The 17,842-nt window shown below is 42.7% G+C and overlaps 1 protein-coding gene across 1 annotated transcript in view; it reads left to right on the top strand.

Annotated features, from left to right (window-relative positions):
* LOC311146682 (oxysterol-binding protein-related protein 1-like) overlaps positions 1–17,048 on the top strand; it is a 43,454-nt gene extending 26,406 nt beyond the window's left edge. The window contains exons 18-28 of the mRNA XM_084183213.1: positions 4,186–4,261; positions 8,166–8,300; positions 8,447–8,544; positions 8,744–8,926; positions 10,595–10,702; positions 10,938–11,027; positions 11,146–11,272; positions 11,682–11,798; positions 12,237–12,360; positions 12,492–12,582; positions 15,366–17,048. Coding sequence (XP_084039339.1) covers positions 4,186–4,261; positions 8,166–8,300; positions 8,447–8,544; positions 8,744–8,926; positions 10,595–10,702; positions 10,938–11,027; positions 11,146–11,272; positions 11,682–11,798; positions 12,237–12,360; positions 12,492–12,582; positions 15,366–15,468 — 1,252 coding nt within the window. The 3' untranslated portion in view covers positions 15,469–17,048. The remainder of the gene's footprint in view (positions 1–4,185; positions 4,262–8,165; positions 8,301–8,446; positions 8,545–8,743; positions 8,927–10,594; positions 10,703–10,937; positions 11,028–11,145; positions 11,273–11,681; positions 11,799–12,236; positions 12,361–12,491; positions 12,583–15,365) is intronic.
* Positions 17,049–17,842: the final 794 nt, after the last annotated feature.

A 17,842-nucleotide genomic window follows, 5' to 3' on the forward strand; every position in this document is an offset into this window, starting at 1 on the left:
GTGTGATGGAACAAGGGAGCTCTATGGGCCCTGGTCAAAAGTAGGGGAGAGTGGGGTAAGTTGAACCAAAGGAGTAAGTTGAGCCACCCTTGTTTCTAGTAAACCACATACAAAACTAATCATCTGACCAAATATTTAGGAAGAGGTCATCATTTCATGGAGTCTGTGAAGAAATAAACCACATGGAAGAAGTGGTTAGGTCCCAAAAACTGTTTTTCACCAATAATTTTAAGATTGTTCTATACATCAGTTTGGGGTCTCTATAAGCTTCAATATGAGGTCCTTAACCTAACATGAAAGTGCATCCTTGTAGCTGTCTGGGCTAATATAGTCAAAATCTTTGCCTTGGGGTAAATTGAACCAATGGCTTTGGGATAAGTTGAGCCAATGGCAAGTTGAGCAAATTAAAGTGTTTTCTTCCCAGGTGTAATGCAAGGCATTATCGCTGGGCTATGAGGTAACAACAGGGCCTGGTCTATGTTAAAAGTGTTTAAAAAGTGTTTGTTTGTTGATAAGCCTCTGTTAAAATATGATTTAAATGATTAAAAGACAAAAAAGTGATTGTGTTGAATTGTTTGAATGTTTGGGAAATAAAGATAGACATGGTTTTTAAAAGGTATTGGTAATATTTCATTCAGTACAGAAATTTGAAGGCAGCTTAATTTACCCTGTCCTGCAGCTCAACTTACCCCATACCTGGTGTAAGTTATGCCTAGAGACCTAGAAACTGTCATGTTTACATGAATTCTGATTATTTCCAGGGATACACAACATCCTGAAATATATGTAGATATCTTTGTTAGAAAGAATACTACGCTCTCCGCACCTTACACACACACATATACATTCATGCTACACACACATCACAACTGCTGCTTCAAGATGTATTATGATAGCTAATACTGCGCAATTTAAACACTTGCCCCCTAATCCCCCTTCCCCAAAACACATGTAAATATTGGACTATAAATTATGCCTTCCTGTATCAGTTTCTTGCTCTTCAATCGAACGCTGCTGGCACCCGCCCACCCGACTAGAATCACTACTCTCGACGGGTCTGACCTAGAGTATGTGGACAACTACAAATACCTAGGTGTCTGGTTAGACTGTAAACTCTCCTTCCAGACTCACATTAAGCATCTCCAATCCAAAGTTAAATCTAGAATCAGCTTCCTATTTCGCAACAAAGCATCCTTCACTCATGCTGCCAAACATGCCCTCGTAAAACTGACTATCCTACCGATCCTTGACTTCGGCGATGTCATTTACAAAATAGCCTCCAACACTCTACTCAGCAAATTGGATGTCACAGTGCCATCTGTTTTGTCACCAAAGCCCCATGTACTACCCACCACTGTGACCTGTACGCTCTTGTTGGCTGGTCCTCACTACATATTCGTCGCCAAACCCACTGGCTCCAGGCCATCTATAAATCACTGCTAGGCAAATCTCCGCCTTATCTTAGCTCATTGGTCACCATAGCAACACCCACCCGTAGTATGAGCTCCAGCAGGTATATCTCACTGGTCATCCCCAAAGCCAACACCTCCTTTGGCCGCCATTCCTTCCAGTTCTCTGCTGCCAATGACTGGAACGAACTGCAAAAATCTCTGAAGCTGGAGACTCTTATCTCCCTCACTAACTTTAAGCATCAGTTGTCAGAGCACCTTACCGATCACCGCACCTGTACACAGCCCATCTGAAATTAGCCCACCCAACTACCTCATCCCCATATTGTTATTTATTTTGCTAATTTGCACCCCAGTATCTCTATTTGCACATCATCTCTTGCACATCTATCATTCCGGTGTTAATACTAATTGTAATTATTTTGCACTATGGAATATTTATTGCCTTACCTCCATAACTTGCTACATTTGCACACACTGTATATATATTTTCTGTTGTATTTTTTTGACTTTATGTTTTGTTTTACCCCATATGTAACTCTGTGGTGTTGTTTTTATCGCTTTGCTTTATCTTGGCCAGGTCGCAGTTGTAAATGAGAACTTGTTCTCAACTGGCTTACCTGGTTAAATAAAGGTGAAATATATATATATATATATATATATTATTATTATACTTATACTAAAAAAAATTTATTCTACTGAGTCATTTACTTTGTTCGTATTCTTAACTTTGATTATTTCTTATTGTTTTTGCATTGTCGAGAAGGGACCTGCAAGTAAGCATTTCGTTGGATACCATGTGTATCTCGTACATACGATTAATGAAACCTGAAACTATACTATATTTCCCGTGAGGGAGAGATGCTGAATGTAAAAAATTGTTCAACTTACCCCAGTCTCCCCTAGTGCGCTAAATTGAGGATAGGGTGCCATTTGGGATGCATCCATTCTCCTTCCAGGATTCTGGACTCTCTCCAACCAAATATAAGCTAATTGATATCAACGATGCTTCACGCTCATGGGCCCACTATTAATCATGGTGCAGTCAGACATGCTCTCATAAAGGAGATGGGATTCATGATAGCCTAGCACTAGACCGTTGTTGAGACATAGGGGGATGAGAGCCGTGCCTTATCTATACAGTAGCTATATATAGGAAATATGCTACTCTAAGGGACTATGGCTTAAACCCCTCATTAATTACTCAGTCACCAAAGTCCTTGAGTGTTTTTTTTAGCTTGTTCAATTCTCTGGAACCAGGCTAACTGTCTGCATCCCTTGACTTTTTCCACATTTTATAACATTACAGCCTTATTCTAAAATTGATTAAATTATTTTTTCAGACCCTTTGCTATGAGACTCGAAATTGAGCTCGGGTACATACTGTTTTCATTGATCGTCCTTGATGTTTCTACAACTTGATTGGAGTCCACCTGTGGTAAATTCAATTGGTTGGACATGATTTCGAAAGGCACACACCTGTCTATATAAGGTCCCACAGTTGACAGTGCATGTCAGAGCAAAAACCAAGCCATGAGGTCGAAGGAATTGTCCGTAGAGCTCCAAGACAGGATTGTGTCGAGGAGCAGATCTGGGGAAGGGTACCAAAACATTTCTGCTGCATTGAAGGTCCCCAAGAACACAGTGGCCTCCATCATTCTTAAATGGAAGAAGTTTGGAACCACCAAGACTCTTCCTAGAGCTGGCCGCCCTGCCAAACTGAGCAATCAGGGGAGAAGGGCCTTGGTCAGGGAGGTGACCATGAACCCGATGGTCACTCTGACAGAGCTCCAGAGTTCCTATGTGGAGATGGGAGAACCTTCCAGAAGGACAACCATCTCTGCAGCACTCCACCAATCAGGCTTTTATGGTAGAGTGGCCAGACGGAGCCAATCCTCAGTAAAAGGCAAATTACAGTCCGCTTGGAGTTTGCCAAAAGGCCCCTAAAGGACTCTCAGACCATGAGAAACAAGATTCTCTGGTCTGATGAAATGAAGATTGAATTCTTTGGCCTGAATGCCAAGTGTCACGTCTGGAGGAAACCTGGCACCATCCCTACGGTGAAGCATGGTGGTGGCAGCATCATGCTGTGGGGATGTTTTTCAGCGGCAGGGACTGGGAGACTAGTCATGATCGAGGGAAAGATGAACGGAGCAAAGTACAGAGAGATCGTTGATGAAAACCTGCTCCAGAGCACTCAGGACCTCAGACTGGGGAGAAGGTTCACCTTCCAACAGGACAACTACCCTAAGCACACAGCCAAGGCAACACAAAAGTGGCTTCGTGACAAGTCTCTGAATGTCCTTGAGTGGCCCAGCCAGAGCCCGGACTTGAACCCGATCAAACATCTCTGGAGAGACCTGAAAATAGCTGTGCAGCGATGCTCCCCATCCAACCTGACAGAGCTTGAGAGGATCTGCAGAGAAGAATGGGAGAAACTCCCCAAATACAGGTGTGCCAAGCTTGTAGCGTCATACCCAAGAAGACACAAGGCTGTAAACGCTGCTAAAGGTGCTTCATCGAAGTACTGAGTAAAGGGTCTGAATACTTATGTAAATGTGATTTTTTCTTTTTTTGGTAAACCTGTTTTTACTTTGTCATTATGGGGTATTGTGTGTAGATGGATGAGGGGAAAAAACAATCCATTTTAGAATAAGGCTGTAACGTAACAAAATGTGGAAAAAGTCAAGGGGTCTTTCCGAATGCACTGTATTCAGTGGGATTACTCCATTTAGATTTGACCTTATTGTTTGTCCATTTCATTTATATCCCACAGAATGTCTTTACCGGCACCCATGTTCTCCAGGAATGACGTCAGCATCTGGAGTATCCTGAAGAAATGCATCGGCATGGTGAGAATTCACATTCATTATTTTATTCATTAAAGAAAGTTACTGCATTGGCAAAAGCACAGGAGCTGGATAAAATTGAATCTGACTGGGCAAAGAAAGACAGGGATGTTAGTTCACTGTTTCCTGCTCCCCAAAAAACATTGAAAGCAAACAGGCCTTTCTCTCTGTCTGCCAAGAATTCAGCCACAAACATTACATTTTAGTCATTTAGCAGACGCTCTTATCCAGAGCAACTTACAGTAGTGAGTGCATACTTTATCTTTATACTTTGTTCAATCTGGTGCTTCTTTAATGTGGATTTGTGCTGTGTTAGTGGGAAATACTGCTGACCTGAGAATGTGTCCTTGGGCCGACATACCGGCTAATGAGTTACTGTTGTTACTGTAGCTCTGAAGAGAATTAGCTACCTTGTTATAGCTTGTATTTATTTGTGACTATCTAAGCACAGTTCTGGGCCTCTCGAGTGGCGCAGCGGTCACTGCATCGCAGTGCTAGAAGCGTCACTAAAGATCCAGGTTCGATCACGGGCTGTGTCGCAGCCGGCCGCGACCGGGAGACCCATGATGCGGCGCACAATTAGCCCAGCGTCGTCCGGGTTAGGGGAGGGTTTGGCTGGCCGGGATGTCCTTGTCCCATCGCGCTCTAGCGACTCCTGTGGCGGGCCGGGTGCAGTGCACGCTGACTTCGGTTGCCAGCTGTATGGTGTTTCCTCTGACACATTGGTGCGGCTGGCTTCTGGGTTAGCAGTGTGTCAAGAAGCAGTGCGGCTTGGCAGGGTTGTGTTTCGGAGGACACATGGCTCTCAACCTTCGCCACTCCCGAGTCCGTATGGGACTTGCAGCGATGGGACAAAACTGTAACTACCAATTAGATATCACGAAATTGGGGAGAAAAAGGGGTAAAAATTATAAAATAAAACAAATCTAAGCACAGGTCTATGATGTGAAAGACCCTGTCATCAGTAGTGGTCTGTAGGGTTCCTAATACCCTTTCTCCACTTCCTGGATGATTTTTAATTGGATGATATAACCTCTACACTTCCTGTAAATCCTCTAATTAAGAGGGTGTAATGATTCTCATCTGCGTCTCAAGTGGCACCCTATTCCCTATGTAGTGGGGTTGTTCAACGAAAATAGTTTATTTTGCATCCTGTTGATATTTTAAGTAGAAATTGTGCACCAATATTGAATTTTAAAAGCCGGTTATATTAAATGAAGTGCCAAATGGAGAATTCAATAAATCAGATTTGAAATATGAATAAAGATGTGCCAAAATTCAGTTTTCACCATGATTGTAAAGCCCTAGTTATTTTGTTGATTTGTCAGTCATTTCTGAAGATTATTATTTATTTAATGTGATTAGTGAATCATTTACGTCTGTCCCTCTTTTTAAGGTCAACCCTGTTACGTGAACTGAACTTTTCCTTTTAATCTTTTTTTCTATGGAAACATTGAACATCTAATAGTCAAATCATAGTGTAAAAGCAGGTGAACTGGTTCTACTCTTTGGCCATCTTTGGTGTTTTGTGGTGGATAACTGAGCGGGTCGAGCATAACACGTCCACCCTGAAATGCTTTAACAATTATTTTTTTGTTTTTGGAAGCCTTCATTCAATCCCTGATGCACACAACAAGCTTCCATTCCCCATGTCACAAGGGGATTTATGTCTGATTTTAAGATGAAATCGTCAACCCTGTTACTTTATTTGGCACTTAATAGGCACTTACTATAGTCTTTTTTTTTATTTAACCTCTTGAGAAGGGAATAAATGTTTTTTTATGAAGTTGAACATTTGCTCTTTATGAATGTTAGTTTTTTTGTTGTTGACCAAGTTATACTTCTCAAGGCACCAAATTGGTGGAACGACGTCAGTGCAATACTTTGACTAGGGCCCCTTGACCAGAGCCCTATGGGCCCTGGTAAAAAGTAGTGCATTACATAGGAAATAGGGTACCATTTGGGACACAGCCCTGGTGTAGGGGCAGACGTCATCGATGGCAATGGAGAAACTACCATAACTATGTGTGTGTACTCTATGTGGGCCTAATTTAGTTAGATCCATGTTTTAACCCAGGGTTCCTACTGAAATGTGGGCCTTTTTAATGACACTGCAGAGACCAGTCGGTACTGCTGTCAAACAGTGTTCCGGACTGGGATCTAGACTAGAGCTTATTGCTGATATTATTTCACACCTCTGTCATCGAAACACAATTATGTGAGCTTTATAGGGACTTTCACTCTATTGCCAATGTCCTGTCATTGTCTGAAATACTGTATATACAGGTACAGTACCACTCAAAAGTTTGGACACACCTACTCATTCAAGGGTTGTTCTTTATTTTTACTATTTTCTACATTGTAGAATAATAGTGAAGACATCAAAACTATGAAATAACACACATGGAATCTTGTAGTAACCAAATAAGTGTTAAACAAATAGAAATATATTTAATATTTGAGATTCTTCAAATAGCCACCCTTTGCCTTGATGACAGCTTTGCACACTCTTGGCATTCTCTCAACCAGCTTCACTTGGAATGCTTTTCCAACAGTCTTGAAGGAGTTCCCACATATGCTAAGCAATTGTTGGCTGCTTTTCCTTCACTCTGCGGTCTGACTCATCCCAAACCATCTCAATTGGGTTGAGGTCAGGGGATTGTGGAGGTCAGGTCATCTGAGGTAGCACTCCATCACTCTCCTTCTTGGTAAAATAGCCCTTACACAGCCTGGAGGTGTACACTAAGGGATGGCGTATCGCTGCAGAATGCTGTGGTAGCCATGCTGGTTAAGTGTGCCTTGTATTCTAAATAAATCACAGACAGTGTCACCAGCAAAGCACCCCCACACCATAACACCACCTCCTCCATGCTTTACGGTGGGAACTACACATGTGGAGATCATCCGTTCACCCACACCGCATCTCACAAAGACACGGCGGTTGGAACCAAGAATCTCCAATTTGGACTCCAGACAAAAGGACAAATTTCCACTGGTCTAATGTCCATTGCTCGTGTTTCTTGGCCCAAGCAAGTATCTTCTTATTATAGGTGTCCTTTAGTAGTGGTTTCTTTGCAGCAGTTCGACCATGAAGGCCTGATTCACACAGTCCCCTCTGAACAGTTGATGTTGAGATGTGTCTATACTTGACCTCTGTGAAGCATTTATTTGGGCTGCAATTTCTGAGGCTGGTAACTCTAATGAACTTATCCTCTGCAGCAGAGGTAACTCGGTCCTCCATTCCTGTGATCCTCATGAGAGCAAGTTTCATCATAGCGCTTGATCGTTTTTGCGACTGCACTTGTCTTGAGTTCTTGACATTTTCCGTATTGACTGACCTTCATGTCTTAAAGTAATGATGGACTGTCGTTTCTCTTTGCTTATTTGAGCTGTTCTTGCCATAAGATGGACTTGGTCCATATAGGGCTATTTTTTTTATACCCCCCCCCCCCCCTTGTCACAACACAAATGATTGGCTCAAACGCATTAAGGAAAGAAATTCCACAAATTAACTTTTAAGAAGGCACACCTGTTAATTGAAATGCATTCCAGGTGACTACCTCATGAAGCTGGTTGAGAGAATGCCAAGAGTGTGCAAAGCTGTCATCAAGGCAAGGGGTGGCTATTTGAAGAATCTCAAATATAAAATATATTTATATTTGTTTAACACCTTTTTGGTTACTACATGATTCCATATGTGTTATTTAATAGTTTTGATGTCTTCACTATTATTCTACAATGTAGGAAATAGTAAAAATAATGAAAAACCCTTGAATGAGTAGGTGTGTCCAAACCTTTGACTGGTAGTGTAGGTCTGTGTGGGCTGTGGATGAACTTCATTGCTTGTGTGTTTCCTTACCTCTCTCTCTCTCTGACTCTTCTCCTCCTCTCTTCTCTCCTCTCCCAGGAGCTGTCTAAGATAGCCATGCCAGTGATCTTCAACGAGCCCCTGAGTTTTCTTCAGCGGTTGACAGAGTACATGGAGCACACGTATCTCATCCACCAGGCTAACGCTACCACAGACTCCATGGAGAGGATGAAGGTAGCTAGCGCCCGTCATCATCCTCTCTCATATAGATACACACATGTGTTTTCGCTCATAATTTCTGCCGTAGTACCTACTCTTTTTGCTGTGCTCATCTACAGCTACTAATGTTACACATTTCTGTCCATCTATGATGGTTTCAGTGTGTGGCAGCATTTGCTGTGTCTGCTGTAGCATCACAGTGGGAGAGGACTGGAAAACCCTTCAATCCACTTCTAGGAGAAACCTATGAGCTGATCAGGTTAGACATATTACTGTGGTTGATGTTTAGGTTGACTGTTCTGGATGTGTTGTGAGGTGGTGGTTACTACTAGTTTGTGACTCAAGACGTCTCCAAAATACAATTAAATCCTTAAGAGGTCAGATGTCTCAAGACATCTGAAGACGGAAGGTGATGGCTAAGTATCTTCCATTAACCCCCCCCCCTCCTGTCCCCTCAGAGAGGACCTGGGGTTCAGGTGGATGTCGGAGCAGGTGAGCCACCACCCCCCTGTAAGCGCCTTCCACGCCGAGGGCCTGCAGGAGGACTTCCTGTTCCATGGCTCCATCTACCCTAAACTCAAGTTCTGGGGCAAGAGCGTGGAGGCAGAGCCTAAAGGCATCATCACCCTGGAACTGCCTAAGTGAGTCTGGACCTGAGATTCCCTCCATACTGTACATGTACACTGAACAAAAATATAAATGCAACATGTAAAGTGTTGGTCCCATGTTTCATGAGCTGAAATAAAATATCCCAGAAATGTTCCATACACACAAAAAGCTTATTTCTCTAAAATGTTGTGCACAAATTTGTTTACATCCCTCTTAGTGAGCATTTTTCCTTTGCCAAGATAATGCATCCACCTAACAGGTGTGGCATATCAAGAAGCTCATTAAACGGCATGATTATTACACATGTGCACCTTGTGCTGGGGACAATAAAAAGCCACTCTAAAATGTGCAGTTTTGTCACACAGCACAATGCCACAGATGTCTCAAGTTTTGAGCGAGTGTGAAATTGGCATGCTAACTGCAGGAATGTCCACCAGAGCTGTTACCAGATAATTGAATGTTCATTTCTCTCCCATAAGCCGCCTCCAACGTCGCTTTAGAGAATTTGGCAGTACGTCCAACCGGCCTCACAACCGCAGACCATGTGTAACCACACCAGCCCAGGACCGCCACATCTGGCTTCTTCACCTGCGAGATCATCTGAGACCAACCACCCGGACAGCTGATGAAACTGTGGGTTTGCACAACCGAAGAATTTCTGCACAAACTGTCAGAAACCATCTCAGGGAAGCTCATCTATGTGCTCATCGTCCTCACCAGGGTGTTGACCTGACTGCAGTTCAGCGTTGTAACCAACTTCAGTGGACAAATGCTCACCTTCGATGGCCACTGGCACGCTGAAGAAGTGTGCTCTTTACGGATGAATCGCGGTTTCAACACAATTGCATTTTATCAATGGCAATTTGAATGCACTGAGATACCGTGACGAGATCCTGAGGCCCATTGTTGTGCCATTCATCTGCCACCATCACCTCATGTTTCAACATGATAATGCACGGCTCCATGTCGAAAGGATCTGTACACAATTCCCTGAAGCTGAAAATGTCACAGTTCTTCCATGGCCTGCATACTCATGTCACTCATTGAGCATGTTTGGGATGCTCTGGATTGACGTGTACGACAGCATGTTCTAGTTCCCGATAATATCCGGCAACTTCGCACAGCCATTGAAGAGGAGTGAGACAACATTCAGGGGCCACAATCAACAGCCTGATCAACTCTATGTAAAGGAGATGTGTAGCGCTGCATGAGGCAAATGGTGATCACACAAGATACTGGTTTTCTGATCCACACCCTGACTTTTTTTTTTTAAGGTATCTGTGACCAACATTCATGTGAAATCCATAGATTAGGGCCTAATTAATTTATTTCAATTGACTGATTTCCTTATATGAACTGTAACTCAGTAAAATCTTTGAAATTGTTGCATGTTGCGTTTATATTGTTGTTCAGTGTAGCTTTCCCTCACTGAGAGTTTGCCTTGGAGTTTCCTTGATTTGGTCTTTATCTCCCAGTAAAGCTAGCAATACATATATTCTGGCAATAGAGCTATTCTGGCAATAGAGCTATTCTGGTAGCTTTTTTCTTAAGCTTGGATGAAATTAATTAATTAAATAATGTTGAAGTTTGAAGGACATTTGAATCTCCCTGAAGTAGTTTGGAATGAGTTGGCATCTGTAAGTTGACGTGGTTGGTGAGAGGTTATCTGCTGCTATGACATGTTCACTGTCTCTCTGCAGATACAATGAAGCATACACCTGGACAAACCCCACCTGCTGTGTCCACAACATCATCGTGGGCCAGCTGTGGATCGAGCAGTATGGCAATGTGGAAGTGATCAACCACAAGTAAGAGAGACTCCCTCGCCGTGTGTGCGTGCACGTGTATCTGTGTGTGTGTGCAGTAGTGTGGATCCACGTTTGTTTCCAGTTGATTGAGCAGTGTAACAGAACTGGGATAGATACTTGCCTTTACAAAGGAGACAGACTGAGCAGCAAAATGGTGGTTGTTTGAAAGCATTGTCTGGCTGTGGTGAATAGTGAAAGAGAATATGTAACTAGAATGCTTGTCTTTCGGTGACAGGACCAGAGAGAGATGCAGCCTGACGTTCAAACCATGTGGTATGTTTGGTAAGGAGCTGCACCAAGTGGAGGGCTATATTCTGGATAAAAGGTACTTGTTTGTTACAGTTTTTTACCCCCACTGTTTTACTATATCAAGATGATTTATATATTAGCTATCAGAAAAGCCTAACCGCTCATTTTGACTGTGTGTGTCTGTGTGCATGCAGCAAAAGGAAGCTCTGTGCCATATACGGTAAATGGACTGAGTGCTTGTACACTGTGGACGCCAAAACCTTTGATGCTCACAAGAAATCTGACAAGAAGAACTCAGAGGAGAAGAAAAGCAACAAGCAGGTACTGTATGTGCACTAATCAAAAACATACCGTAGTGCCTTCAGCCCCACCGGGGTGGTTATGTAACTATCATATCCTTTGCTGAGTAAAGGTGATTATTTGACTAGAGTTTAGTAAACTGAGCAATACATAACAATAGTTGACTCTTTATAACACATATTGTAGAAGAAACATAAATTAAATCACGCTGCGATTACAATTAGGTTCATGGTCAATTTTGCACTTAACACTTTCGCACCATGAAAATGTCACACAAAATATATCCTTTTGCTCCATGCTCATGAATGAGTGGTATTTAAGCAACCTTTACACTCGTTTTGGAGTGATGACCCTTGATATGACCCAATAAGTAGCTATTGTAGTTGCATACCTGTTTGAAGGTTGCGTGTCCCCCTGTCTGTCCCTCCAGACCAGTGTAGACGAAGAGCCAGAGGAGATGCCCCTGCCTGATGGAGACACGGTCCAGGTCATCCCAGGTAGTGAGCTCATCTGGAGGATAGCCCCCCGACCAGACAACTCTGCAGAGGTGAGAGGGGAGGAGAGGCAGAGGGTTGGGGGAGAGGAGATGCAGGGAGTTGGGGGAGAGGAGATGCAGGGAGTTGGGGGAGAGGAGATGCAGGGAGTTGGGGGAGAGGAGATGCAGGGAGTTGGGGGAGAGGAGATGCAGGGAGTTGGGGGAGAGGAGATGCAGGGAGTTGGGGGAGAGGAGATGCAGGGAGTTGGGGGAGAGGAGATGCAGGGGGTTGGGGGAGAGGCGAGGGGAGGGGAGGCAGGGATGGCGGGAGGGGATGAAAGCAGGTCTGGAGGATAGCCCCCTGACCAGACAACTGCAGGGATCACAGGGATGAGAGAGTACTGTTTTGGAGGAATTACTGTTGATATGTTTAGCCTTCTTGAGTGATTGAACAGGTTGTCAGTCATTGATTTGTAGACCCTTCCCCCTCTCGCTCTCTCTCTTTGGTAGTTCTACGCCTTCTCCACATTTGCCATGCAGCTGAATGAGCTGGAGGAGGGCATGAAGGGGGTGATGCCCCCCACAGACTGTCGATTCAGACCTGACATCAGAGCCATGGAGAAAGGAGACATAGGTATGGTGATAAAGTTATATAGAGCATTGTGTTGTTTTGAATGATCCACATCTGGTGTCCAGCAATTCAACGAGCAGTTTGTCATAGAATCTAAATATTTTGATACATTAAAATATTTCTGTGTTTCTCAGATTTGTCAAGTGCAGAGAAGAAGAGGGTAGAGGAGAAACAAAGACTGGCCCGGAAAAATCGCTCCAAATCAACAGAGGAATGGAAAACGAGGTGAGTGATTGGGTCTTCTCTCTTCCTCCTGGAACTCCCTCTGATTCTGCTGTGCAACACTCTCATTTAGTGTGGAACAATTAGTGCTTTTTGAGGTCGGTTTGGTTTCCGTTCGATTATTTAAAAAATGATCACGGTTTACAATTTTGGTTTAATGTGATTATTTCTTTACATTAAATGCACTATGCATTATGTGGGTTGAATGCTGTAACACAGAATAAAACAATTAAAAAGTCCCATGATGGTAGTGACTGCTCATTACTGATTATCACTTATTAGCCATCATTTATTCACATTACTTTGATAAAATATGTCAGTTGATGTGTATATTACATTACATACAGTACCAGTCAAAAGTTTGGACACACCTATTCATTTCAGGGTTTTTCTTCATTTTAGAATAATAGTGAAGACATCACAACTATGAAATAACACATATGGAATCATTTAGTAACCAAAAAAGTGTTAAACAACTATATTTTATATTTGAGATTCTTCAAAGTAGCCACCCTTTGCCTTGATGACAGCTTTGCACACGCTTGGCATTCTCTCAACCAGCTTCATGAGTAATGCTTTTCCAACAGTCTTGAAGGAGTTCCCACATAAGCTGAGCACTTGTTGGCTGCTTTTCCTTCACTCTGCGGTCTAACTCATCCCAAACCATCTCAATTGGGTTGAGGTCGGGTGATTGTGGAGGCCAGGTCATCTGATGCAGCACTCCATCACTCTCCTTGGTCAAATAGCCCTTACACAGCCTGGAGGTGTGTTTTGGGTCATTGTCCTGTTGAAAAACAAATTGGCCAATTTCTTGGCCCAAGCAGGTCTCTTCTTATTATTGGTGTCCTTTAGTAGTGGTTTCTTTGCAGTAATTCGACCATGAAGGCCTGATTCACGCAGTCTCCTCTGAACAGTTGAGATGTCAGTTACGTGAACTCTGTGAAGCATTTATTTGGGCTGCAATCTGAGGTGCAGTTAACTCTAATGAACTTATCCTCTGCAGCAGAGGTAACTCTGGGTCTTCCTGTGGCGGTCCTCGTGAGAGCCAGTTTCATCATAGCGCTTGATGGTTTTTGCGACTGCACTTGAAGAAACTTTCAAAGTTCTTGAAATATTCCGTATTGACTGACCTTCATGTCTTAAAGTAATGATGGACTGTCACTTCTCTTTGCTTATTTGAGCTGTTCTTGCCATAATATGGACTTGGTCTTTTACCAAATAGGGCTATCTTCTGTATACCACCCCTATCTTGTCACAACACAACTGATAGGCTCAAACGCATTAAGAAGGAAAGTAATTCCACAAATTAACTTTTAACAAGGCACACCTGTTAATTGAAATGCATTCCAGGTGACTACCTCATGAAGCTTGTTGAGAGAATGCCAAGAGTGTGCAAAGCTGTCATCAAGGCAAAGGGTGGCTACTTTGAAGAATCTAAAATATATATTTTGATTTGTTTAACACCTTTTTGGTTACTAAATGATTCCATATGTGTTATTTAATAGTTTTGATGTCTTCACTATTATTCTACAATGTAGAAAATAGTAAAAATAAAGAAAAACCCTTGAATGAGTAGGTGTGTCCAAACTTTTGACTGGTACTGTACATATTGTTTTATTTGATGACTTTATTATTTCATTCCAAGTCATCATCTCATCTCTATAGAGCAAGCTACCTATGCTATCTGACAAAATCACTATTTTAGTAGTTCTTCAAAGTAAATAAGGCATACTTTTATGACTGCTGAATACCAACTATCAATCACTTAGATCATGTGCAGTATTTTTACATAGAGATACCTCGCTAAGCAACTGCTCGCTATCCCTCTCGGTCTTGCGTTCTTCTGTCTCTTCTCTCTCCGTGTCTGCCCCACACTAATCTTACATAGCTGGCGGAAAAGAAACACACAGACCAGACAAGTAGGCGCACAATGGATTATGGTCATTGTAGTTAATTACCAAACTATGTAGAATGTTGGCCTGTTTGAAACTGCAACTCCCTACTACATCGCACAGTTCGGGCCTTGATCTGATTTATCTCTAGAGAAACTGCGCAATGTGTGCATTGAGCTCACAGAAAAAAAAGGAACAAAATGTAATTCAAATAATTGAACAGATGTCGGTTAATTCATCAAAATCAAAATAACCAACATTTCGGTTAATCGCTCAGCACTACTCTCATTGGATGTATGCTAGCGCTAATGCTAGACCTACTTTGCTAATTGTCACCCATTTGTGTCATCCTGTGCTATGTGTTATGCTCTTCCCCTGTGTTGTCATTGAGAAGGAACCCAGCTCTTGGCCCCAGGTTTGGCTCTGCTTGTCTGTTGTGGCTTGTGGATGTTGTTGTGGTTCACTGTTTGAGTGCTGTGCTTTACCACCTCCCTCAGGACAACTTTAGAACTGCAGTAAATGCATTGATTCAAACACTGATCATACACCTCTACAACCTGTGTACAGTTGACTCCTGATAAGTACACGTTGAATAAGCTAAAATAAAAATGTGGTAATTGCAGTGAAATTCACCTTTCCTGGATATTTGCATGCTACAGTTTGCATGAATTCATGAAAGACCCAAGCTATATAGAGAAAAATAACATTTTCAATGGAAGCTTGGTTTGTTAAACCCCATTATCGGGCGTCGACTGTACTGTATTATGTTTGTGTGGGTTTGTATTTATCACAATCATGTCAAACACTCATGTCTGTGCCTGGATATATCTGTGCCTGAACACTCATTTCTATGTTATTTTATCTGACTCGGTTCCTCTCGTTACTCCCATATAGGTGGTTCCACCAAGGCCCCAACCCCCACATCAAAGCTCAGGACTGGCTCTACTCCAACGGCTACTGGGACCGGAACTACTCCCTGCTGCCTGATATATACTGACCTGCAAGACACACACACAGACATCTCTATCTGTATACATCTCATCTCTACTATCTCTGCTGTTTTTCATATTCAGGCTGGAACTTCTGACGGTGGAACTCTGAAGTTTTCTCGTAAGACTCATTGAAGGGGGAGAAAGTTAGTCCTGGTCAGGTCATGTGGTCAGCAAAAAGGAGTCCACATAGGCGAGGTAAAGTGAGAGTTATGTCCTTCTCAAGTCCGTAACCTGCTCTGGTCCTATAGATGGTAAGGCTATTATTGGGAACCATTCAGTAGTCCCCAAATATGATGATCTCTTATCACAGCCTATGTCTCACTCAAGGCACAATGGTGAAGTCCTCATGAGCTTGTAAGCTATGGTCATTGACCAGTGTATAGAATTATAATAAAACTATAGGGTGTAACCTGCCTTTCATTTTAACAAATGGGAGTGTTTTGAATTGCGTGAATTGAATGCAGTGTGCTCAGTGCTGTTACTTACAAATGTGTGCAGCTACATTATCGTTCTGATACAGTATACATTTTAGGAAAAATACAGCTTTCAAATAGTGTGTGAAATAGGCGTGTTCCAACTTCCTGCAGTCTCTACTATAGGCTACCAAACTAAGCTGTCATGATGTGTGAGATAGGCGTGTTCCAACTTCCTGCAGTCTCTACTATAGGCTACCAAACTAAGCTGTCATGATGTGTGAGATAGGCGTGTTCCAACTTCCTGCAGTCTCTACTATAGGCTACCAAACTAAGCTGTCATGATGTGTGAGATAGGCGTGTTCCAACTTCCTGCAGTCTCTACTATAGGCTACCAAACTAAGCTGTCATGATGTGTGAGATAGGCGTGTTTCAACTTCCTGCAGTCTCTACTATAGGCTACCAAACTAAGCTGTCATGATGTGTGAGATAGGCGTGTTCCAACTTCCTGCAGTCTTTACTATAGGCTACCAAACTAAGCTGTCATTATGACACATTTTAGCTGCTTGGACCTCTTTAACTATGACTGGGGAAATTATACATGTTTGTACATATTATTGGATAGAGCTCGATTCCTTCTATTCTTCTGAGCTGTAATACAATGTAGTTCTTTATGAATTTAAGATGCTATGCTATGTATAGAGGAGAATAGCTGTACTGTACTTAGAATTATGGCTTTCTTCAATGGCACTTATCTGTGTGCAAAAGTTTCCTCTATAGTAAAAATGTAATTCAGGATATTCTGAGAAGTACATAGAACTGTTTGGACTACCCCTCACACACTGAATGCACATACAGTACATGCACTACTTTGACTATGCAAGCATTAGCTGCAATACACCCACAGACACACAGTAAGGCTGTGTCCCAAATGGCACCCTATTTCCTACATAGCCCTATGGGGGAATAGGGTGCCATTATGGGAGACAGCCACTGTTCAACACACTCATGCACTGCATAATATTCATCTCCTTGGTTGTGAATAGCTGCTGCTGTAACCTCTGTAAAGTGCTAGGTAGGATTATCATGTAATACATGACAGGACAGTAGACTGGGCCTATCGCCTCCTCTGAATGGACGGTTTTATCTAGAGGCTACTTTCACTTTGTGTATAGCACATTACAGGATAAAGAATTTCTATTGTTGCTAAATAAAAGCTTAATGTTACCTTAGGGTGTTTGTAGCATTATGTAAGTTGTGGACTGAATTCCCCGCATAATACTAACATGGGTGAAGTTAGGCCTAGTGGTCCTCATGTGGGTAAGGCTAGGGCTAAGGTGTGTCTCTTTGTTAACAGCAGATGGTGCGCGTTCTCTAATGTTAAGGAAGCCTGAATAAGAATACCTCCTGATAACTCAAACAGGAAGTACCAGTGACGCGCTCAATACGGAAGTGGTCCGATGAAGCGGACGCTAAACTACAGGACTGTTTTGCTAGCACAGATTGGAATATGTTCTGGGATTCATCCGAGGGCATTGCGGAGTTTTCCACATCAGTCACTGGCTTCATTAATAAGTGCATCGACGATGTCGTCACCACAGTGACCGGACGTACGTACACCAACCAGAAGCCATGGATTACAGGCAACATCAGCACTGAGCTAAAGGCTAGAGCTGCTGCTTTCAAGGAGCGGGACACTAATCCTGACTCTTATAAGAAATCTCACTACGACCTCCGACGAACCATCAAACAGGCAAAGCGTCAATACAGGACTAAGATCGAATCCTACTAAGCCATCTCTGACGCTTGTCGGATGTGGCAGGGCTTGTAAACTATCATGGATAACAAAGGGAAACCAAGCCGCGAGCTGCCCAGTGACGCGAGCCTACCAGACAAGATAAATGCCTTTGTTCGCTTCGAGACAAGCAACACTGAACCATGGATGAGCAGCCGATGTAAGACATTT

This window comes from Coregonus lavaretus (genome assembly GCF_964263955.1).
Source record: "Coregonus lavaretus genome assembly, chromosome: 19".
NCBI lineage: Eukaryota > Metazoa > Chordata > Actinopteri > Salmoniformes > Salmonidae > Coregonus > Coregonus lavaretus.